The 25700-nt window shown below is 48.3% G+C and overlaps 1 protein-coding gene across 12 annotated transcripts in view; it reads right to left on the bottom strand.

Moving 5' to 3' along the window:
- Nucleotides 1–25333, bottom strand: part of LOC104337761 (5'-AMP-activated protein kinase catalytic subunit alpha-1) — a 63463-nt gene extending 38130 nt beyond the window's left edge. For all 12 annotated transcript variants that reach the window (XR_012766481.1, XR_012766482.1, XM_075446262.1 and 9 more), the window contains exons 1-2: nt 25161–25333; nt 16726–16867 (exon numbers count right to left, since the gene is read on the bottom strand). Coding sequence is in view for 10 of the 12 variants with exons in the window: in XM_075446262.1 (XP_075302377.1) it covers nt 16726–16867; nt 25161–25290 (272 nt within the window). In the remaining 2 variants the exon portion in view is untranslated. The remainder of the gene's footprint in view (nt 1–16725; nt 16868–25160) is intronic.
- Nucleotides 25334–25700: the final 367 nt, after the last annotated feature.

Genomic DNA, 25700 nt, shown 5'->3' with positions numbered 1-25700 from the left:
TGTGTTCTTTGGCCCAGGTGTCTATGAGACTGTTGCGAAAGTGAGTCCCAGGATAGTATTCCGGGCAGTGGCATGGGGCACAGTGTAGGTTTCCAGCCATCCGGTGGTGGCCTCCACCATTGTGAGCACATAGCGCTTGCCTTGGCGAGTTTGTGGCAGTGTGATGTAGTCAATCTGCCAAGTCTCCCCATATTTATATTTTAGCCATCGTCCTCCAGACCACTGAGGCTTTACCCGCTTGGCTTGCTTGATTGCAGCGCATGTTTCACATTCATGGACAACCTGTGTAATGGTGACCGTGGTCAAGTCCACCCCTCGGTCACGAGCCCATCTGTATGTCGCATCTCTTCCTTGGTGGCCTGAGGTGTCATGGGCCCACCGAGCTATAAACAGTTCACCCTTATGTTGCCAGTCCAGATCCACCTGAGCCACTTCAATCTTAGCAGCCTGATCCACCTGGTGGTTGTTTTGATGTTCCTCAGTGGCCCGACTCTTAGGGACATGGGCATCCACGTGACGCACTTTTACAACCAACTGCTCTAGCCGGGCAGCAATATCTTGCCACAATGGGGCAGCCCCAATAGGTTTGCCTCTGCGCTGCCAGTTGTTCTTCTTTCATTGCTGCAGCCACCCCCACAAGGCATTGGCCACCATCCAGAAGTCAGTGTAAAGATAGAGCACTGGCCGCTTAATCAGCAATGTCTAAATCCAGCTGGATGGCTTTATTCTCTGCAAACTGGCTTGACTCACCTACTCCTTCTGCAGTTTCCGCGACTTGTTGTGTAGGGATCCATACAGCTGCCTTCCACCTGCGACGGTTTCCCACCACATGACAGGGCATATTGCTTTTCATTCTCTGGCAGCTTATTATACAGTGGGGCCTCTTCAGCACAAGTCACCTTCTCCTCCTCAGGTAACATTCCAAAATCTTTGCCTTCTGGCCAGTCCATGATTACGTCCAGAATTCCTGGGCGACTGGGGTTTCCCATTCGGGCCTGCTGTGTGATCAGCGCGACCCACTTACTCCACGTAGCATCAGTGGCATGATGCGTAGAGGGGACCCTCTCTTTGAACCAGGACCAGCAGTCAGTGTTCTAAGAAGAACTGTGCTTCAGTGCCAACCACTTCTGAAGCAGCTCGAACGCTTTCATATGCTGCCAGAATATCTTTTTCAGTGGGAGTATAGTGGGCCTCGGATCCTCTGTATCCCCGAATCCAAAACCCCAGGGGTCGACCTCAAGTCTCCCCTGGTGCTTTCTGCCAGAGACTCCAGGTTGGGCCATTCTCCCCGGCTGCGGTGTAGAGCACGTTTTTAACATCTTGCCCTGACCGGACTGGACCAAGGGCTATGGTATGAACTATCTCCCGTTTAATTTGTTCAAATGCCTGTCGCTGCTCAGGGCCCCATTCAAAATCATTCTTCTTCCGGGTCACGTGGTACAGAGGACTCACAATCTGGCTGTAATTTGGGATGTGCATCCTCCAAAAACCCACAACACATAAGAAGGCCTGGGCTTCCTTTTTGCTGGTTGGTGGAGACATAGCTGCTATTTTGTTGATGACATCCATTGGGATTTGATGGCGCCCATCCTGCCATTTCATTCCTAAAAACTGGATCTCTTGCGCAGGTCCCTTGACCTTACTTCATTTAATGGCAAATCCGGCTTTCAGGAGGATCTGAAATATTTTCTCCCTTTTCTGAAAAACTTCCTCTGCTGTGTCACCCCATACAATGATGTCATTGATGTACTGCAGATGTTCTGGAGCTTTGCCCTTTTCCAGTGCAGTCTGGATGAGTCCATGGCAAATGGTGGGACTGTGTTTCCACCCCTGGGGCAGTCGATTCCAGGTGTACTGGATGCCCCTCCAGGTGAAAGCAAACTGTGGCCTGCACTCTGCTGCCAAAGGGATGGAGAAGAACGCATTAGTGATGTCAATTGTAGCATACCACTTGTCTGCCTTTGACTCCAGCTGATATTGAAGTTCTTGCATGTGTGGCACGGCAGCATTCAGCGGTGGTGCGATTTCATTCAGGCCATGGCAGTCTATTGTCAGTCTCCACTCTCTATGGAGACTCATCCATCGTTGGTGCCTCTTCACCTTTCCAGTCTATTACTGCCAGGTAGTTGGCATATGAGGATGGTGCGCTCCATAACAACTTCCTCCACATGGATCGTTTGCACTGGACTTCATCTGGGTCTGTGGGTAACTGCGCATTGTCTGGGCCATAGTAAACCAACTCTTGCATAGCTAATTCCCTCAGGTACTGTATATCCCTGTCCATATTGGCCCATTTGCCAGGATAACACACAACATTCTCACTGAAAGGATACCTTTCCCTCGTGCCTTACAGAAGTCACCTCCAGAGGCTGAGGGCAAAAGCCTTTTTTTCCAGTCGCCTTGTCAATGCCCCCTTACCTGCCCAGGGATCCCAGCTGCTTGGCTTCCCTGCCATCTAATTCAAGCTACTGGCCCTGTTATCCCAGCACCGGAGCAGCAGGGTGACGATGTGCCTGCCTGGATAGCAGCTGAAATCTTTCCGCATATCTCCCACCTTGCTCCTCCTTCTGCTCCTGTGATGGCCCCGGCTCATTGTCATGCCTTATGGGGAAAACTGATATTTTTGTCTATTTCTTTTTCTTTATAGGGGTGACCGATAGAAGCATGGGTTGGTTTACTGGCTCAGCTGCCATGCCCACAGGGGCTGGAGCAGGTGCAGCGGTTGTGGCAGTGGCAGCAACAGCGCTGGCTGGGGGGCCTGGAGAGGCTGCAAAGCTGGTTGGGGGGACTGGGCCAGCCGCCGTGCTTGTCACTTTGTTTTCCCCCCCTCCCCCTTTACAGCACTGAATAGTGTTGAACAGGGTGGCTCAGTAGGCATGGTCCAGACTGCAGCACATTGAGATTATTTGTATCTCCCTGGAATTCCCAGGGTGGCAGCACACTTCTTCCAAATATTGCAGAATCCCGACAGACTCAAATACTTTCTCAGGGGTGAAGTTCAAAAACACTGGGGGAAAACCATTCAGGAGACATAACAATAGGAGCATGCTGGATTGAGCATCCCATTGATACTCGAAATTCTCAAAAGTATTTATGACTGGCCTGAAGGAAAGAGAAATGGTGACTGTGGGGGAAAGCATCACCTCTAGTTTTCCCCATAGAGTGGGTTCAATTATTAATAAATTCCAAGAGATAGCACCCAACGTACGTAAATGACCACAATGTTGCACACAAATACAAGCCTAACTTCATGCCCAGTGATGTTATGATATCATAAGTTGATATTACAGAATCACAGAGTGGTAGGGGTTGGAAGGGACCTCTGTGGGTCATCTAGTCCAACCCCCCTGCCGAAGCAGGGTCACCTACAGCAGGCTGCACAGGACCTCGTCAAGGTGGGTTTTAAATATCTCCAGAGAAGGAGACTCCATAACCCCTGTGGACAACCTGTTCGGGGGCTCCATCACCCGCAGAGGGAAGAAGTTCTTCCTCATATTAAGACGGAACTTCCTATGCTTCAGTTTGTGCCCGTTGCCTCTTGTCCTGTCGCTGAGCATCACTGAAAAGAGCTTGGCCCCATCCTCCTGACACCCACCCTTCAGATATTTATAAGCACTTATAAGACCCCTCTCAGCCTTCTCTTCTTCAGGCTGAACAAGCCCAGCTCCCTCAGCCTTTCCTCGTAGGAGAGATGCTCCAGTCCCCTCACCATCCTCATAGCCCTCTGCTGGACACTCTCCAGTAGCTCCTCAACTTTCTTGAACTGGAGAGCCCAGAACTGGATGCAGTACTCCAGATGGGGCCTCACTAGGGAAGAGTAGCGGGGGAGGAGAACCTCCCTCGTCCTGCTGGCCACGCTCCTCTTGATGCACTCCAGGACACCATTGGCCTTCTTGACAAGAACACACTGCTGCCTCACAGCTCACTTGTCATACACCAGGACTCCTAGGTCCCTCTGCTCAGAGCTTCTTTCCAGCAGGTGTCCTGGGTTTGGCCACGAGAGGGTTAATTTTCAGCAGAAGCCAGGAGGGGACGCAGCCAGGACAGCTGACACAAACTGGCAAAAGAAAATGGGGTATTCAATACCAGGTGCCATCATGTTCCATTCTGAGTGGGGGAGCTGGCCAGGGGGAAATTAATTGCAGCTCAGGAGCACACTGGGCATTGGGCAGCGAGAGTTGCTCTGTGCATTTCACTGTTTTGTATATTCTTCTTATTAGTATTACTGTTGTTACTGCTTGCTTCCTTGGTTGTTCTGTTAAACTGCCCTCATCCCGACCCACCAGTTTTGCCTTTTTTCTTTCCATTCTCCTCCCCACCCCATCGGGGGGAGGAGCAGTAGAGCAACCGCGTGGCTCTATTGCCAGCCATGGCCAAAAATCACAACAAGCACATCAGACCCTAGCCTGTACTGGTGCATGGGGTTGTTCCTCCCCAGGTACAGGACCCTGCACTTGCCCTTGTTGAACCTCATCAGGTTCTTCTCCACCCAACTCTCGAGCCTGTCCAGGTCTCACTGAATGGCACCACAGCCTTCTGGTGTATCCAGCACTCCTCCCAGCTTTGTGTCATCAGAACTTGCTGAGGGTACACTCTAACTCTTCCTCTAGGTCATTGATGAAGAAGTTCAATAAGACTGTTTAAACGTCACTTCCTCCATGCTCAGGAGCGGTGCATCCCCCTGAGAAAGAAATCGAGCAAAGGAGGCAGGAGACCTGCATGGTTAAACAAGGAGATTCTAGCAGAGATCAGACGGAAGAGAAGGGTCCATGGAATGTGGAAAGAGGGGCAGGCCACTCGGGAAGAGTACAGGAATGTGGTCAGAGCATGCAGGGATGCAAGGAGGAAGGCCAAAGCCCACCTGGAATTGAAGCTGGCAAGGGATGTCAAAAACAACAAGAAGGGCTTCTTCAACTACATCAGCAGCAAAAGGAAGGCTAGGGACAATGTGGGACCGCTGCTGAATGAGGTGGGTGCCCTGGTGACGGAGCACGCAGAGAAGGCAGAGCTACTGAATGCCTTCTTTGCTTCAGTTTTCAGTGCAAAGGCTAGCCCTCAGGAATCCCATTCCCTGGAGATAAGAGAAGAAGCCTGCAGAAAGGATGTCCTTCCCCTGGTGGAGGAGGATTGTGTGAGAGATCACTTAAGCAATCTGGACACCCACAAATCCATGGGCCCCGATGGAATGCACCCACGAGTGCTGAGGGAGCTGACGGATGTCATTGCTGAGCCACTCTCCATCATCTTTGGGAGGTCCTGGAGGACAGGAGAGGTGCCTGAGGACTGGAGAAAGGCCAATGTCACTCCAATCTTCCAAAAGGGCAAAAAGGAGGACCCAGGGAACTACAGGCCGGTCAGCCTCACCTCCATCCAGGGAAAGGTGATGGAGCAGCTTATCCTGGAGGCCATCATCAAGCAAGTGGAAGAAAAGAAGGTTATCAGGATGTTTCAGTTTCGTCTGCCGCCGGCAACAAAAGCGCCACGCGGCCGCCCCTCCCCCCGCCAGCGTGCGGAGGAGAATGGAAAGAAACAGGCAGAAACTGGTGGGTCGGAATAAGAGCAGTTTAACAGAACAGCAAACAGAGGGAAACAGGAACAACAACGGTACAGATAAGGAGAAAACACAACAACGAACTGTAACGACCCAGACAGCCGCTCTCCCGAAACAGGACCGGCGCCGCGCCCCCCCAAGCCGCAAGTGCCTTCCCGCCGTGCCGCCCCCCCCACCGGAACCCAGCGTGACGTCACATGGTATGGAATACCGGGCTCTGTTTGGCCAGGTGGGGTCAGCCCCCAGCCCCCGGCTGTGCCCCTTCCTGGAGTCTGGTGAAAATTAACCCTGTCCTGGCCAAACCCAGGACATTATCCACCCCTTATTCCATACCATCTACGTCATGCACAGGTCCCCCATTGTCCAGTTGATCACCACCACTTCTCCTGTCTCCAGATATCATTCCCTTAGTCTATGGATCATCACTCTAAAGTGTCCGTTGAGTTCATTTAATCCATGACTTTGGGCTCCATCTGTCATAATGGTCTTCCGTGGCAGGAGAGGTGATGTGTGGTGGTGGGCGGTCACTTGCTGCATCCGGAGCTCACGGCTGATGTATCTGGTGCGGCCCGTGCCCACAGTCTGCAGGAGATGTTGATCTTGATGAAGTTGCTGGATGCCAGTTGTTGAAAACCAGGTCCAGTTCCATCATCGCTGTGCTCTGCTAGGTTTTCATCGAAAAACTTCGTCCTTCTTTAATCTGGACAATTCTTACTATGCTACTACTGGTACAAAATATAACAACTATAACAGTGATAACAGACAGTGACAGGGTTATTTAACAACTAACTTTATACAATATATTTATGGACTATTCTCCCCCAATATCAAATCCCCATGAGGTACACATCGGACTTCCCCATCCTTCCGCATTACCCACCAGGTACACCCAGGTCCTTGAGCAAAAGCAATCCTGCGGACGGGCTTGCCTTTGCCCGAGGCAGGACTAACCCAAACCGTCTTCCCTAACATGTTCCGCATGTGCACTACAGCAACTTTATCCCCTTCCACGGGGCGCTGAGGTTTTGACTGGGCAGGACCAGCCCGGTTGGTGGACCCTCTGGTGTTAACCAACCAGGTGGCCTTTGCTAAATGGGTATCCCAATTTTTGAAAGTCCCACCCCCCATTGCCCTCAAAGTGGTTTTTAGCAGCCCATTTTAACGTTCGATCTTTCCCGACGCTGGTGCATGATAGGGGATATGATACACCCACTCGATACAGTGTTCTTTGGCCCAGGTGTCTATCAGGCTGTTGCGAAAGTGAGTCCCATTGTCCGACTCGATTCTTTCGGGAGTGCCATGTCGCCACAGGACTTGTTTTTCCAGGCCCAGGATGGTATTCCGGGTGGTGGCATGGGGCACAGGGTAGGTTTCCAGCCATCCGGTGGTGGCCTCCACCATTGTGAGCACATAGCACTTGCCTTGGCGGGTCTGTGGCAGTGTGATATAGTCAATCTGCCAAGTCTCCCCATATTTATATTTTAGCCATCGTCCTCCAGACCACTGAGGCTTTACCCACTTGGCTTGCTTGATTGCAGCGCATGTCTCACATTCATGGATAACCTGTGCAATAGTGTCCATGGTCAAGTCCACCCCTCGGTCACGAGCCCATCTGTATGTCGCATCTCTTCCTTGGTGGTCCGAGGTGTCATGGGCCCACCGAGCTATAAACAGTTCACCCTTATGTTGCCAGTCCAGATCCACCTGAGCCACTTCAATCTTGGCAGCCTGATCCACCTGGTGGTTGTTTTGCTGTTCTTCAGTGGCCCGACTCTTAGGGACGTGGGCGTCCACGTGACGGACTTTTACAGCCAACTGCTCCAGCCAGGCAGCAATATCTTGCCACAATGGGGCAGCCCAGATAGGTTTGCCTCTGCGCTGCCAGTTGTTCTTCTTCCATTGCTGCAGCCACCCCCACAAGGCATTGGCCACCATCCAAAAGTCGGTGTAAAGATAGAGCACTGGCCACTTCTCTCGACTGGCAATGTCTAAAGCCAGCTGGATGGCTTTCACCTCTGCAAACCGGCTTCACTCACCTTCTCCCTCGGCAGTTTCTGCGACTTGTCGTGTAGGGCTCCATACAGCAGCCTTCCACCTCCGCTGCTTCCCCACAATGCGACAGGACCCATCCGTGAACAGGGCATACTGTTTCTTATCTTCTGGCAGCTGGTTATACAGTGGGGCCTCTTCAGCACAAGTCACCTCCTCCTCTGGCGATGCTCCAAAATCTTTGCCTTCTGGCCAGTCCATGATTACCTCCAGAATTCCTGGGTGACTGGGGTTTCCCATTCGGGCGCACTGGGTGATCAGAGCGACCCACTTACTCCACGTAGCATCGGTGGCATGATGCGTAGAGGGGACCCTCTCTTTGAACATCCAGCCCAGGACCGGCAATCGTGGTGCCAGGAGGAGCTGTGCTTCAGTGCCAAACACTTCTGAAGCAGCTCGAACGCCTTCATATGCTGCCAGAATCTCTTTTTCAGTGGGAGTATAGCGGGCCTCGGATCCTTTGTATCCCCGGCTCCAAAACCCCAGGGGTCAACCTCGAGTCTCCCCTGGTGCTTTCTGCCAGAGACTGCAGGTTGGGCCATTCTCCCCGGCTGCGGTGTAGAGCACGTTTTTAACATCTTGCCCTGACCGGACTGGCCCAAGGGCTATGGCATGAACTATCTCCCGTTTCATTTGTTCAAATGCCTGTCGTTGCTCAGGGCCCCATTCAAAATCATTCTTCTTCCGGGTCACGTGGTACAGAGGACTTACAATCTGGCTGTAATTTGGGATGTGCATCCTCCAAAAACCCACAACACATAAGAAGGCCTGTGCTTCCTTTTTGCTGGTTGGTGGAGACATAGCTGCTATTTTGTTGATGACATCCATTGGGATTTGACGGCGCCCATCCTGCCATTTTATTCCTAAAAACTGGATCTCTTGCGCAGGTCCCTTGACTTTACTTCATTTAATGGCAAATCCGGCTTTCAGAAGGATCTGAAATATTTTCTCCCCTTTCTCAAAAACCTCCTCCGCTGTGTCGCCCCATATAATGATGTCATCGATGTACTGCAGATGTTCTGGAGCTTCACCCTTTTCCAGTGCAGTCTGGATTAGTCCATGGCAAATGGTAGGACTGTGTTTCCACCCCTGGGGCAGTCGATTCCAGGTGTACTGGATGCCCCTCCAGGTGAAAGCAAACTGTGGCCTGCGCTCTGCTGCCAAAGGGATGGAGAAGAATGCATTAGCGATGTCAATTGTAGCATACCACTTGGCTGCCTTTGACTCCAGCTGATATTGAAGTTCTAGCATGTCTGGCACGGCAGCACTCAGCGGTGGTGTGACTTCATTCAGGCCACGGTAGTCTATTGTCAGTCTCCACTCTCCAGTAGATTTTCTCACTGGCCATATGGGACTATTAAAGGGTGAGCGAGTTTTGCTGATCACTCCTTGACTCTCCAGTTGACAGATCAGCTGATGAATGGGGATCAGGGAGTCTCGGTTGGTACGATACTGTCGCCGGTGCACCGTTGTAGTCGCGATTGGCACCTGTTGTTCTTCAACCCTCAGCAACCCCACAACGGAAGGATCCTCCGAGAGACCAGGTGAAATGGGCAGCTGTTTAATTTCTTCCGTCTCCACAGCAGCTATGCCAAAAGCCCACCGATACCCCTTTGGGTCCTTGAAATAGCCTCTCCTAAGATAGTCTATCCCAAGGATGCACGGAGCCTCGGGGCCAGTTACAATGGGGTGCTTCTGCCAGTCCTGCCCAGTGAGGCTCACTTCAGCCTCCAGTACACTCAGCTCTTGGGACCCCCCTGTCACTCCCAAAATGCAAATGGACTCTGACCCTTTGAACTCTGATGGCATTAAAGTACACTGTGCACCAGTGTCCACTAGAGCTTTATACTCTTGTGGATCTGACGTGCCAGGCCACCGAATCCACACCATCCAATAAACGCGGTTGTCCCTTTCCTCCACCTGGCTGGAGGCAGGGCCCCTCTAATCCTGGTCAGAGAATTTGCTGCTCACCTGCTGTAAAAATGACTTGGAGGTCCCTTCCAGAGGATCAGAATCAAGACCAAACTGTCTACCTGGTCTGGAGAGCTGGCTGCTGGAAACTGGAGTGGCATTTTTCCTAACAGAATCCCCTTTGGTGATTGTTTTACCTCGCAACTCACGCAGTCGTGCCTCTAGACTTGAGGTGGGTTTTCCATCCCACTTCCTCATGTCCTCTCCGTGGTCACGCAGGTAAAACCACAGGGTGCCCCGGGGTGTATAGCCTCTGTATTCCCTCTCCTGAGCAGAGAAACGCTTGCCCCTAATAGCTGAGACACTGGCCCGTACAGGTGGGGAGTAGGACCTTTTCTCTTTGATTTGCCGGACCTCCCGGGCCAGTTTCTCCACAGCTGAGACAAGGGAAGAAGAGAGACTTTCCTCATATTGCCTGAGTCTGACAGCCACCTCACCCACTGTGGGTGCCTCCTTACCCTTCCAGTTTACAACTGCCAGTGAGTTGGCATATGAGGAGGGTGCGCTCCGCACAAACTTCCTCCACATAGATGCTGTGCACTGGACTTCATCTGGGTCTGTGGGTAACTGGTCATCATCTGGTTCATTATAAACCAGCTCCCACACAGCTAATTCCCTCAAGTACTGAATACCCTTTTCCATATTGGTCCACTTGCCAGGACAGCATACAAAATCCTCACTGAAGGGGTACCTCTCCCTCACACCTGACAGAAGTCTCCTCCAGAGGCTGAGGACTTGTTCCTTTTTCCCAATGGCCTTGTCAATGCCCCCTTCCCTGGCCAGGGATCCCAGCTGCTTGGCTTCCTTGCCCTCTAACTCCAAGCTGCTGGCCCCGTTATCCCAGCACCGCAGCAGTCAGGTGACAATGTGCTCGCCTGGGTGGCGGCTGAAATCTTTCCGCATGTCTCGCAGCTTGCCCAGGGACAGGGACCGGGTGATGATCTCTGTCTCTGTCTCCCACGATGACCCTGGCTCATTGTCATCCCTCCCGGAGCGATCTGCTCTCTTTGCGTCTTTCTTTAGTTTTACGGGGGCGACTGCTACTGGCACAGGTTGGTCACTGGGCTCAGCCGCGATGCCTGCCGCTGGAGCTGGTGCTGGAGCAGCTGCTGTGCCCGCTGGGGAAACCGAGGCAGACCCTACAGCTGTGGCAGCAGCGGTGCCAGTCTGGGGGGCTGTGACTGCCTGCTGGGCTGGAGGGGCTGCAGGGCCGGCTGGGGGGGCAGCGCCAGTTGCAGCGCCTGCCGTTTCGCTTCCCCCCCTTTCCCCTTTAAGGCACTGAACAGTGTTGAACATGGCTCGGTAGGCATGGGCCAGACCCCAGCACATTGTGGTGATCTGTGTCTCTCTGGAGTTCCCAGGGTGGCAGCACACTTTTTTCAGATATTTTACCAGATTGTCCGGATTCTGTATTTGTTCAGGGGTGAGTTTAAAACACACCGCAGGTGCCCACTGCTCTAGACATCTGCCCATGCTGTCCCACACACCCAGCCACTCACAGCTATCCAGCCCCGGGGCAGGTCTCTGCACGATGTTCTTAACGACTTGCTTAACCCTAAACAAAACCCAGAACCCGTTCAGGAGGCATAACAAAAGGAGAGTGCTGCCCTGAGCATCCCACGGGTACTCGAAATTCTCAAAAGCAGTTAGGACCAGCCTGAGGAAGAGAGGGGGGGCGAAAGAGTGGGGGAAGGTATCCCCTTCGGTTTTCCCCACAGATTGGGTTTGATTATTAACAAAATCTAAGACATAGGATCCGAGGTACGGAAATGACCGCAGTGCCGCATGCAAATACAAAACTAATTTCGTGCACAGTGATGTTATCATATCATAAGTCGATATCGTACAGTACAGCAAAATCATCATCCTGATTTTTTTCCCGAGGTAACAAACAGCACGGCGGCAAACACATACAGCAAGTAAGGATTTACGTAGCACAGATATTTGATCAAAGTCAGAAACATTTTTACCGGCGACTTTAACTAGCACAGTAAATGCGTATAATAAATTTTAACAAAATCTATGAAAGCAGTTTTAACACCCGCTGCTCAGCCCTGCCGTTATCCCCGCCCCACGTTGGGCGCCAATTGAATGTTTCGGTTTCGGCTGCCGCCGGCAACAGAAGTGCCACGCGGCCACCCCTCCCCCCACTGGCGTGCAGAGGAGAATGGAAAGAAAAAGGCAGAAACTGGTGGGTCGGGATAAGGGCAGTTTAACAGAAGAGCAAACAGAGGGAAACAGGAACAACAACAGTACAAATAAGGAGAAAACACAACAACGAACCGTAACGACCCAGACAGCCGCTCTCCCGAAACAGGACTGGCGCCGCGCCCCCCCAAGCCGCGAGTGCCTTCCCGCCATGCCGCCCCCCCCACCAGAACCCAGCGTGATGTCACATGGTATAGAATACCGGGCTCTGTTTGGCCAGGTGGGGTCAGCCCCCACCCCCCGGCTGTGCCCCTTCCTGGATTCCGGTGAAAATTAACCCTGTTCTGGCCAAACCCAGGACACAGGAGTAGTCAGCATGGATTCACCAAGGGGAAATCATGCCTGACCAATCTGATAGCTTTCTATGATGGCATGACTGGCTGGGTAGATGAGGGGACAGCCATGCATGTTGTCTACCTAGACTTCAGCAAGGCTTTCGACACTGTCTCCCATAACATCCTCCTAGGGAAGCTCAGGAAGTGTGGGCTGGATGAGTGGTCAGTGAGGTGGATCGAGAACTGGCTGAATAGCAGAGCTCAGAGGGTTGTCATCAGCGACACCGAGTCTAGTTGGAGGCCTGTAACAAGTGGTGTCCCCCAGGGGTCAGTACTGGGCCCAGTCTTCACAGAATCACAGAATGGTAGGGGTTGAAAGGGACCTCTGTGTGGGTCTTCCCAGCTGTTGTCAGGGTGGTTGAAATCCCCCATGAGAACCAGGGCCTGTGACTGTGAGGCTGCTTTCAGCTGTCTGTAGGCTGCCTCATCAACTTCCTCCTCCTGGTCAGGTGGCCTGTAGCACACACTCACAACAGTGTCACCCATATGAGGCTGTCCCTTAATTCTAACCCACAAGCTCTCTACTCCTTCTTCATCCGCCCCCAGGCCGAGCTCAATGCATTCCAGTTGCTCCCTCACATATAGAGCAACTCCACCACCTCTCCTTGTTGGCCTGTCTTTCCTAAAGAGTGTGTAGCCATCTATAACAGCACTCCAGTCATGCAAGCTGTCCCACCATGTCTCTGTAATTGCAATGAGGTCATGGCCCTGCGACCGCACACAGATCTCTAGTTCTTCCTGCTTATTGCCCATGCTGTGTGCATTCATCTACAGACATTTCAGGGAGGAACTCGAGCATGCATGTTTCCCTGGAGGGGTGCAAGAGTATCTGCTGCATCCATACCCACCCTTAAGGTTGTTGGTCTTCTGCTTTTTAATTTGGGAGGCAGCTAAGGAACATTTGTCACTGCTCTGGTTGGCCACACTTATTCGCCGGCCAGATGAGATGGCTTGAACACTGTGACTTTGCACCCCTGCCCCCAAAGTCCTTCAGTTTAAAGCCCTCCACACCAGCTTGGTCAGCCTGCTGCCAATGATCCCCTTGCCTCTTCTAGGCAAGTGGATCCCATCCCTCCCTAACAGGTTATAGTCATTGAAGAATGTCCCAGTGTCATAAAAGCCAAAACCCTCATGGCAGCACCAGCCACAAAGCCAGAAGTTGATACTCATAATGCACCTATTTCTGGCTGAACCCCTTCCTCCAACTGGTCAAATGGAGGAAAAGGTAACTTGGGCACCAAAGCTTCTTGCTTGCACACCCAGGGCTTTGGAGTCTTCCTTAATTCTGACAAGGTTCTTACTTGCAGTTTCATTTGTGCCTACGTGAAAGAGTAACAGTGGACAGTAGTCTGTGCTCTTTACCAGTTGTGGCACCCTCTCAGTCACATCTTGGACTTTAGCTCCTGGAAGGCAGCACACCTCGCGTGCCTCCCTATCAGGTCAGCAGATGGGTGCCTCAGTGCCCCTTAACATGAAGTCACCCACCACGAGTACCCGTTGTTTCTTTTTATGGTACCCGCTGTGTGATGCTGGCATAGATTGCTCTTGCAGATCTTGCTCCTGGGTGTCTATAGTTGTTAAAGCTTCATATTTGTTTTTGGTTATGATGCTGGAGCAGACTCCTGCTTTTGCGGGTCACCAGGGTCCAAGGTGCCCTGGCTGCCAAGAAGGCCAATGGCATTCTGGGATGCATTAAGAAGAGTGTGGCCAGCAGGTCGAGGGAGGTTCTCCTTCCCCTCTACACTGCCCTAGTGAGGCCCCATCTGGAGTACTGTGTCCAGTTCTGGGCTCCCCAGTTCAAGAAAGATGAAGAGCTACCGGAGAGAGTCCAGTGGAGGGCTAAGAGGATGGTGAGGGGACTGGAGCATCTCCCCTACGAGGAGAGGCTGAGGGAGCTGGGCTTGTTCAGCCTGAAGAAGAGAAGGCTGCGAGGGGACCTTATAAATGCTTACAAATAGCTGAAGGGTGGGTGTCAGGAGGATGGGGTCAAGCTCTTTTCAGTGGTGCCCAGTGACAGGACAAGGGGCAATGGGCACAAAATGAAGCACAGGAAGTTCTGTCTGAACATGAGGAAGAACTTCTTCACTCTGAGGGTGACGGAGCACTGGAACAGGCTGCCCAGGGAGGTTGTGGAGTCTCCTTCTCTGGAGATATTCAAGACCCGCCTGAACAAGGTCCTGTGCAGCCTGCTGTAGGTGACCCTGCTTCAGCAGGAGGGTTGGACTAGATGACCCACAGAGGTCCCTTCCAACCCCTACCATTCTGTGATTCTGTGCCTCATTCTCCTTGGCGGTCCCTGCAGATAAGTGGTTGCAGAACCATGCTCCCATCTCCAACTCAGCTCCTCTGATACTGCATAGCCTGTTAACTGTTTCTTGCAGCTCAGCCACCTGACGTATCAGATCCTCAACCTACCCACATATTGTGCAGACACTTACCAGTGCTCCAGGAGAAGGGTCTGGGCACTTGCCACAATCCACCGCCTGTACTGAAGACTCCTTTCTTACCAGTTCTGTCTGGGTGGGAGCATTAGACATCACAAGGGTGCCCACTGTGGGAATTCTGGTTTTAGCTCTGAGGCGAGTGCCCACCATTCTGACAGAGACTTAGAGCTCTTCCCTGTGCTGTGGCCTACAGGCACATTGCAGGGCCCTCCCTTCTGCATAAATTGCTGTGCAAACTACCACGCCACACCCTGACTGCCTGCCCTCTTCGTCATGCTCCTTAAGGGCCACTTAAATCTCCTGCGGTTGCTCCTGACAATGCCCACACCATGTCAGCCTCGCTCATGAGAGCTGCCGGCTCCTGGCACGTCTTGCTACTCTTTCCTCAGGTTTCCCTGGCTCTGGAAATCCCCCTGTCCACCTCGGTCGAGCACCCAGCCACGGTTCTTACCATTGCCACCACGTTCCTCACCGACTGAGACTGACCAACTGAAAAGTTAGGGATCCATCAATCTCTCCATCTCCTACATCTTGTCCTTTCTCTCCACATGCAGGAGAGAAAATTCTCCCCATAACTCCCTGAGAAAGAATTTGCCATCTGAAACTTGTTAAGCTGACTTAAAAGTTTAGCAGCATCAAAAGTACACATTCCTGTTCCACCCCCATATATCAGTTGGTACACTAACACTTCCTATTTTGTTTTGGCTACAGGTACATGCTTTGGACTCATTCATGAGCTCTAACTGGCAGCACTAGCAGTTCTGCAGCCAGACAAATCACCTCAATAGTCTTCTGAAAACTGACCCACTGAAGAAGTTAGCATGATGATCTGACACAACCTGATTTAGCTCCAGTATAAGTGCTGTTGTCAAATCAAAGGAGTGTATAGGGATAGCATCTGTCAGTGGCAGCGTGGTCTTAAGAAAAGACTCTGCCAATAAAATAACTCCAGTGCCATGATTAACAGTGAAAGTCACCCACATTCTAGCTGTGCCCTGCTAGATGCGCAGATTCACTTTATAAGAAACAAGAGTCAACAGCATTTATAATTTATTTCCTCAGACCACATAAGGTGTCTACTCTGGGACATATTTAATTGTACTCTGAACTCTGCTGATAAACTATTAATCAAACATGTGTAAATAGGCACACTGTAAATATCACATTTATTTAGACAAGTGGTAGCAGCTATATTGAAGAACTCTGAAATATCAGATCACATTTAGCAGACTGCACATCTTTCAGCAAAACCTTGCAGAGTGCTGTCTACATAGGGAAAACATAGGTCACTGACCAACATGTCGTCCCTTAACCCTGGAACAGGTTTGTGCCCGGTGTGCTGGAGCCAATGAGCACACAGAGTTGAGATCCACTTTCTAACCTTTAACGCAGTTCTGTACAGAAAGGGGTGCTAGGTGATAATGCGCAAAAACTAGCACACCTCTTTGGAAAAGTTGTAGGCTTTTATACAGGTTACAACGAAGAAGTTGTTACACAATACTTACTCATTGGTCAACTTTTAGTTACATAACTGGTGTACTCCTGCGCATGTTCTGACTAGTTCATTATACAAAGGTGGTCCTACCTCAGGATGCAAGGTCTCCTACCAGGGCTGTGATTTTTACCATGCTAATCAGTCTTAGGTTACCTTCAGACAACCTTATCTCCTTCTCCCCCATCCCCCTGGTCATCCCTGATGACATTAGCTCATTCTCGTCATTCCTGTGTTACCTTGATGAGATTCTCTCACCTTGAGGAACACAAGCACATCCCTAAAAAATATTTTGAGTAAAGAAAACACAATAAACTTAATCTAGAAACGCCCTTTACAGTCTTGTTCTTAAATCGGTTTCTAAGCAGAAAAAGATCAAGTATAACCAGAAAAAAGAACATGGAAACAGCAGTTAAAAAATTATGTTACTTTAAGTATCCATCATGCCGCTACCTTTTATACACCTGCCCAAAGGATTTGTAAGTAAATATCTAATGGAAGCTCTCTCCTTTGCAGAAAAGATCAGTTTTGTGAAAATGCATTACAGAGTACACTGAAACTGGTTACTTTCCTAATAGCATACTGCTAGTAGTATTGCCCTTTAAACATGTTTCAGATGGTTGGGAGCAAGAGATTACTGCTGAAATAGATTTGATTACAGCAAGCAAAACTTACAGCTTAATTATATGAGGATGTCTGAAGAGTTTGAGGTTCTGAATCTCCCTGCAGATTTTTCCTACAACATCAAGGCTGCGAATCTTCTGCCGATTCAGGATCTTCACTGCAACTTTATGCCCAGTTAACTCATGTTTGCCAACTGCAAGGAACAAGGAAGTATTTAGTCAGAGTTCTCAATTGCTCCATAAAGATATTAATCAGACCATTTCAACTATAGCCAAGAAATACCACAGTTAAGATGTAAGCATTCCACATAACCCCTATTATCTTTGGGGAGGTTGAAAACCAGATGGCACGTCATTTCTTCTGCCCTACCCCAATTTCTCCCACAATTCCACCATTAGAAGATGAATTGGGTATGTAGGAACAAACCTTAAGCCTAACCCTCAGAAGTCTTGCAGCACAACTACATTTTTGCACTACTGCAAACAAAATGTTTTGAATCCCAAAACACTGCCATCCTTTCTAATTAGGGAGACCATTTTCTTTCCCTGCACAAGTCACTCGAAGCTTTTGACTCACTTGGTAACCCACTCAGACATGCTCTCCTAAAGTAGAAGTATCTGCAAGGATGCTATTGCTAAAGACATCACTGCTATCCTTCCTTCAAGAAGCAATTACTCTGAATTACTGCTAAAAGTATCTGATCAGTTTACTTGAAAAATATTTACCTGTCCTTGGAGCAGTCTGACCCTATATAAGCTTCACATTCTATGTAGTAAACACCAGGGCTTTATTATATAAATTTTGCCACTTATTTTATATGAAATGCACAACAAAATCCAATAGTAACTATGAGAAGCAACGCAAACATGTAACCTCTTACATTCCTCGGTTTCTTTCCTACTTCTAGGAGAGTTTAATTTTTCATTCAACAGGGGAACTTGAAAGTGCAAAACATTTCCTAGATAGTTACCCCTCTTAAATTCCTTAATCTTGCAGGTGCTATTGAAAGTAGCCACAACAAAGTTGCTAAGAATATTTTTCTTAAGCCCAACATTGGATCACAGATAAGCCACAGAAGGTAAGTATCTCTTCCACTAGAAGGCTTCACTATCTGCATTGGTTTCCGCACACAGTGATTTAATACTACTAATATCATAACTACATCACTTTAATCCGCCACCCTGAATCTTACCTTCTGAAGACAAGCCAGACTCCAAGGATACCTACATGGTTCGTCCTTGTCCACTTGAATGGACATTGGTAACAGGCCTCTGCTGAACACAGTACTCATTCATCTGAGTGCCTCTCCTCACTTGAAAACTTCACTAAGCCCCAGGATTCAAGCTTTAAATATATCCATGGGAAGCTGTGATAAACAGCAGTGATCCACAAAAATCTTTCTGCATTCAACAGATAATTTTGACAAGATTAACAAACACCTATCAATCTGTAAATCTCATTCCCAACACAAGACTTTCCTGCTGCCTTTTGCCTCTATATTGAGCTAAAAAAAGCAATGCAAGTGGAAAACTTCTTCGCAGAGAGACAGAGATAACAATAAGCATCCCTGAGTGATTATTCTTACAACAAAAAGATGGCCATTGGGTAAAATAAAGCAGTTTGTCTGAACTCCTGTGGGGAAGTAACTAAGTAATGGATCATCCAAGACCCTGAACCATCATGATGCAGCGGTGAGGACAGATGTCTTTTGCACCTGAGAATACAGAAAGACTCCACCTGCAAGGTGAAAGAACACATCCCCTCATTCAGAGAAGCCAACATTCATCACAAGTTCTAGACAGACCACAAAGCAGTGATAGGTAAGTGCCTAGAACTGTAAAATCACATCACCTATGAGAATTATTTGCTTTCAATCAGATCTAAAATTAAAGCAATTACATCCTCATTTTTTCTTCAGTTCAAATGTCGTTGAGGTTTTAAAGGAACCCAACAAATCATATTACCTATATCAAAACCCTAAGGAGTAATGAATCACTACCATAAAACACTAGAAAAGCAACTATTCCATTCAAATTACAAAGTCTTTGCCTATCAATAATGTGAACTGAGGTAAGCCAGAAGTATTTAGAAAAAAATCTTTAATCAGCAAGTTAAAATTTAACATGAATTTGTTAGTAAGGAACAGCTGCTTAGAAACTAACCAAAAATCAGACACATTAATATGCATCTTCCTTTGGTTTACAAGTATTAAAGTGCCTCCTTAAATGTAAGTAGCATATACATTTGAGCAATTCTACAGCTTAACATACAGATATTCAGACATTAAGTTCTGACATGCATTGTGTTATAAAGTTTCATTTATCAGCAAGTTTGTTTCACTTCTGATTTGTCAGTCTACCTTAGCTGAAAACTGGAATTAGAACTCAGAAAAGCATTAGAAGGCCATTTATTAGCTACAATATTCTATGTTCAATATACAAGGCACATAACAGTTTATTAAAAACACATTTTTTTCATTCAAAGTAATTAAACAGTAACATTTGCAGTTGACTAAAACCAATTCTAGCCATCACAGCCTTCAAGATTGTGTACCTCAAGCCTTGATTTTATTAATTGACTGGGAGAAAACAAACTTCTCTGCTTCTTCAGCTGTTTGCCAACTTCCAATAAATTATTGAAATGAAAACATACTGTGATTTTACACAGATGCAAAAAGATCCCCAAAAGCCTGTTCACTTGCTTAAGACTTTTCAAATTGAATGGCTATTTTCTTCAGTAATTTTTGCCCCCTCCCCTTTTATTCAATTTAAGATTATATCAAGTTTAGCTTTTTAAGATACAGGTTTCCATTAACCATCTACTTCATGAAATAAAACTGTCATCTTGGATATGATGCACCGAGTATCCATTATCACTGTTCAGTTACCACAAGTCATATACTTTAAGTCTTAAACTATGTATTCTTTTCAGAAATCTTTGTCTTCCCAGACAAAAGTAATCTTCACCTTGCTGCATAATGTAATAACAAATAGAAGTTTTCACATGCATTTAAGTCAAAATAAAAAGAGTTGTCATTTTTTTCTACTGTAAAGTGGCTTTGCAGCTTTGTTATTGTTTGTGTAGTATCACGTTAGAACTAAACTGTTAATTCCAAAGAGAAAACATACTGGACTGCTACCATGGTTTTAAGTTAAGTCTTTATCCACGTGCCAGAAGAACTTATTGTATGATGAAGCAGTTCAAGGTATCTGGCATCAGCAAAACAGCAGACACTAACCGGTAACAGACCATTGACTACTTTTGAATTTGGCATAAATACAGAACTGAAAGCAAGACCTCAGATAATATCACATAGAAAAGCTGCCAGTGTTTACAAAATCTACTTTGTATTGCCTCTTGACAGAAGTTTTACCTATGAAGAAGGTGGCTCACAAATAAGAAGCAATGATGCAGAACGATGCTGCATTTTACCAGAGTGAGATTTCTCCCAACACTTAAAAAAAATTATGTTCATACATGCATGTGTGTACTCTTCACATGATCAATAGCTACAAAGCAGCCTAAAAAAACCACCCAAATTCACCAAATCAGTTAAACAAAAGTGTAAGCTCAACATAAGCCACCAACGTGTGCTCGCAGCCCAGAAAACAAACCGTGCCCTGGGCCGCATCAAAAGAACTGTGGCCAGCAGGTCAAGGGAGGTGATTCTACCACTCTGCTCAGACCCCACCTGGAGTACTGCGTCCAGCTCTGGAGCCCTCAGCACAGGAAAGACATGGACCTATTGGAGTGGGTCCAGAGGATAGCCACAAAAATGATCAGAGGGCAGGAAAACCTCTCCTATGAAGAAAGGCTGAGAGTGTTGGGGTTGTTCAGCCTGGAGAAGAGAAAGTTACAGCAATGGAAGCAGAGCAACTGACAGCGCAGAGGCAAACCAATCTGGCAAGATATTGCTGCCCAACTGGAGGCAAGCTGGTTGTGAAATTGTGTCACATGGACGCCCATGTCCCTAAGAGTTGGGCCACTGAGGAACATCAAAACAACCACCAGGTGGATCAGGCTGCCAAGATTGAAGCGGCTCAGGTGGATCTGGACTGGCAACATAAGGGTGAACTCTTTATAGCTGGGTGGGCCCATGACACCTCGGGCCACCAAGGAAGACATGCGACATACAGATGGGCTCATGACCGAGGGGTGGGATTACATCACACTGCCACAAACCCGCCAAGGCAAGCACTATGTGCTTACAATGGTGGAAGCAACCACTGGATGGCTGGAAACATATCACATCCCCTGTCATGCACCAGCCTCCAGAAAAATTGAACTATACAATGAACTGCTAAAATGAAAACTACACATAGAGCACTGGGTGGTGGAACCTTCAAACACTGAGAGACACATTTGGCACAAGCCACCTGGTTAGTTAACACCAGGTGATCTACCAATCTAGCTGGCCCTGCCTAATCACAACTTCCACATCCTGTAGAAGGGGAAAAAGTCCCCGTAGCACGTGAAGAATATATTGGGGAAGACAGTCTGCATTAGTTCTATCATGGACAAAGGTAAACCCATCCACGGGACTGCTTTTGCTCAAGGACCTGGGTGCACTTGGTGGGCGATACAGAAGAATGGGGAAGTCCGATGCCTACCTCAAGAGGATTTGCTATTATTTGAGAATAGCCAATAATTTGAACTGTATGATGTTAATTGCTACATATATAATATTGTACGCCATCATTTCTATTAGTTTGCTAAATGTCATAAAGGTATTACAGTAAGAAGCACCCAGATTAATGAAGAATGGACTCTGATGAAATCAAGAAAAGTGCAGCAGTGATAGAATGAGAACTGGCTTCAGCAACTGGTGCCCAGCAACTTCCTCGAGATCGACATCTTCAACCTGCAAACTGTGGGACATGGGCCGTGACAGATACACCAGCTGCGAGCTTCAGATGCACTATGCAACAATCCAGCAGTGCACACCATCCTCCTGCTGCACCCAATGTCACCTCTCCGCCACATTTTGCCAAAGCCCGGTCCTGCTCTACCAACTTTGCACCATCTCTCCTGCCCCCAAAGACTTATGACAGATGGAACCCAAAATCATGGACTAAATGAACTCAACGGACATTTTAGAGGGATGGCCCATGGACTAAAGGAATGATATCTGTGTGTATATACAGAGAGACAGGAAAAGCAGTGGTGATTTACTGGAAAGTGTGGGGCCTAAGCACGACATAGATGGTATAGAACAGGGGGTAGATAATATCCTGGGTTTGGCTGGAATAGAGTTAATTTTCCTCCCAGTAGCTGCTGTGGTTTTGGATTTAGTACCACAAGAATGTTGATAACACTGATGTTTTCAGTTGTTTCTATGAAACCAAGGACTTTTTTTCCAGTTTCTCATATTCAGCTAATGAGCAGGTGTGCAAGAGCTGAGAGGGAGCATAGCCAGACAGATAGCCCAAGCTGGCCAATGGAGACATTCCATACCATAGATGTCATGCTCAGTGTATGAATGGGGGTTGGCTGGGGGACAGGAATCTCTTTCTCTTGAGTTCAAGTCCTCTCTTGTCTAGGAGTTTGTGAATTTTGCAAAACTCAAGAAAGACCAAAATCATCAGTTTCAGAGTTCTGCAACCACTGATCAGGGACTGGCTGCAAATCGGTCATCAGGTAGTGAGAAAATTGTATATAGTTTGTTTTGCATATTCATTATTACCATTATTAATATTGTCTTTTGTTGCCTTAAACTGCCTTTATCTCAACCCACCAGTTTTACTTCTTGTCAATTTCTCCTCCCCCTGTCATGGGGGGGGGGGGGGAAGAGGTGAGCATACAGCTGTCTAGTGCGCAGTTGCTGGCTGCCAGGTTAAACTACAACACCATGGCAAGGGGGTTGGAACTAGATGATATTTAAGGTGCCTTCCAACCTAAACCATTCTATGATTATGAAATAAAGCAATAAAAAACTGACAATTTTTTTTAATCAAGTGTTTCAATAAGGCAGATTATTAGCCCTTCAAGCTAATAGTATTTGATGACATATTAATAGGAGTGATATTCAATAACATGTTAAAATTATAAAAGTAGCTCCACCAATTGACCATCTTTCAATATTTCAGACACATTTTCGCTAATACAGATAAGAATGGGAGCAGTAGTGCAAACAGCACGCTCTGAAATCTAAGAGTGCCTCTAAATAACCCTGCCCTACACCCCACAAGCCTAAATGGACACCTCCAGCTTTGCCAGCCCCAGCAGCAGCAGTCCCTTGAGGTAGGGAGTGGAATGTGGGAAAATAAATATTGGTGAGGAAGATTATAAACACGCTTAAGTGACCTGCAGCTGGGGTGAAGACTAATACATATATCATACTACTTGTTGTTTAGCCTTACGTGCTTGACAAGTAGAACATCTGTGTTTAGATAACATAGGCCTACCATAGACTCAGAGGTGCCCTATGGGACATGCTTGAGATTCCTGCCCCGCTACAGAGATCAAAGTACAGTGGTAAGCTACGCCTGCATGAATCTCTAATAAACAGGCAAAAACAGTAGGGTCGGCAATCCTCCAACATGGACTGAGCTCAGCAGTGCCTGCATCCCCGCTTGTGTGCCCTCTGCCCAGGTGCTGCTTCAGAGATCCTACAGTTTGTGAGGTAACAAAAAAATAAATTTACTCTTTTGCATTTCATCCATGATTTTGTGGTTGTTCCTGCATCCTGCCTGTGCCAACTCACACACTACTCCCCAGTGGCTGGGGGGGGTGTGTGTGTGTGTGGTGGTATCACTTTATAAGCCAGCCTTGAAAAAAAGGGAGACTCCATGGGGTTTACTCCTAAAATATCCTTCCACTGTTTTCCTATATATTCTTAGAGTCAAATATATTCATATTTTCTATAGCATGCCAGAAGTTCCTTATTAACAAGCAACTTCCAGGTAGGATTTGGTTCTACTACTACACAGAACACCATCCATGGCATCACTTTCAATTTCTAGAGAGGGGAATCACGCTTTTCACCCACTTTCTTCAATCATACGGACACACATAACCTGATGCTACTCCTAGAATGAAGAATTTAAAGTAAAGGGAGGTAAATTTGAAATGAAACATGGCAACAGACTGCTGAAACATCAGCAATTTCTTCAGAACATGCCAACAGTTGAAAAAGCTTGTGCAGAGAACATACAATAGGAACACCTACACTGAAAAAAAGATATGTTAAAAGCCAGCTAGCACATTAGATACAACAGGATAAACTGGGTTTTTTTACTGGTTATACTGGTATAGGAGCAATTCATTAGGTTAAAATAAGTGGGTTTTTTTATGGCTAAGAACACATCCTGAGTCTAGTCAAACATTTGTGAAACAATGTTTTCAACTTGCATACCCCAATATTTCAACAATTATCACAAAGAACACAGCAGGAACAGTTTAAGATAACGCACAGTTTTTTCACCTGTGGTGAATGGCATCAAGGGAGAGTTTAATTTCTATTTTATTTCTACTAGGTTTCAAGTTTACTGCATGACATCTGCACCCCTACTAGGAAAAGTTGTTTCAATCTGAGCTGAAAAAAAACCAAACCAAAAAACCTTTCAATAACCACTAACCAGCTGTTTTTAGCAAAGTCTTTCCGTGTCTGTGTGTCAGCTGTGTTGCTAGTTAATCCAATAATCTCAGGCCCATCTTTTTATGTTTCTTTCTCCCCTTGTAGAGGGCATCAAGTATTAGTATTTGTGCAGCAAAACATACAGACAGCTCAGGAATTAAGACTACCTACTTTCATTACATATCTGGTGATGTTTTAAATAAACACAATATAGTTAGCTTCCAATAATTATTTCCATAAATACAGAAAAAAAAAAAAAGCTTTTGCTCCTCCAGCGATTACTTCCTGCTGCAGAACTGCAAGTCCTACTCTCTGAGAAGTCAGCTAATACAACTCCTCTTTCCTGAAAGACGCTCACAGCATACCAGGCGCTGTTTCCACACCACACTCGGTCAGCGGCATTCAGACCGTAGCCCCAGGCCCCCCACCCTGCAGCCACCGCGGCTGGAGCCGAGGCTCCAGCTAACAGCCCATGAAACGCCTTCTGGCGGCTGCCCCGACCACGCGTCAGCCCTGCAGTCACTCCCCCCAGCACCTCTCCCACCGCCCCCGTCGGCCCGGTGCTAGCGCAGCCTCAGCCCGGTGACTCGCCCGGCTCAGGTTTCCCAGCACCGCCCCCGGTGAAGCTCAGACCCCCCCCCCAACGCTCTGAGCGGGAGACGGAACGGGAACAAGCCCAAGCTAGGGCGGCGGCCCGACCCCCGCACACCCCCTACCTCCGGTCAGGCCTCGACGGCCGCTTAGCCCCAACCCCAGGGGACCAGTCACCGTGAGGCGACCGCGTCCCTCAGCCTGCAACGGAGACTCCGTTGCTCTGCCCGACACATCCTCCTAGCCCGCTACCCCCCACATCCCGACTAGGCCGTATCGCTCCGTATGGCACGCAGCGGCCCCACTGCTCACCGCTCACCCTTAACTTTGCCGAAGGTGCCTACGCCGAGCGTGTCGCCCAAAATGTAATGCCCAATCTTCACCCATCCGTGCTCGTGCTTCTGCTTATCCGCCGCCGCCATCTTAAACCAAGGGCCGAGTCTGCGCATAGCCCACGCCGGAGCGCTGGCGAGTGAAGAGCAATCGCACAGCGTCCACCCACCCGCACCGAAACCCGGAAGTGAACCCCGTACTTATCGTCTTCCCGCCCTTCCCTGGGACAAACCATTGCTGTTCAGGGAGGAAGGGCTGGATCGGCTCAGCGGCGTCCCGAGAGATGCGGCTCTTGCATCGTGCTATCACAATGAGATCGCTAGGCTGTCTACACTGCCACAGCCGTGGAGTGCTGTGCAATGTGCTGCTGCATGCTGCAAGGCCTGCCTGCAGAGAGCACACAGCAGCTCTCTCTGGGGCGGCAGCTGAACCCCCACATGCAGGCAGGATTTCAGGCACTAATAATGTGGTGTGTTGCATATCACAATTTAAAGGTCCATTCAAGATGCAGTTGTTGCTGATACAC

Source organism: Opisthocomus hoazin, chromosome W, assembly GCF_030867145.1.
Source record: "Opisthocomus hoazin isolate bOpiHoa1 chromosome W, bOpiHoa1.hap1, whole genome shotgun sequence".
NCBI classification, from domain to species: domain Eukaryota; kingdom Metazoa; phylum Chordata; class Aves; order Opisthocomiformes; family Opisthocomidae; genus Opisthocomus; species Opisthocomus hoazin.
This window is presented reverse-complemented; position numbering and strand designations above follow the sequence as displayed.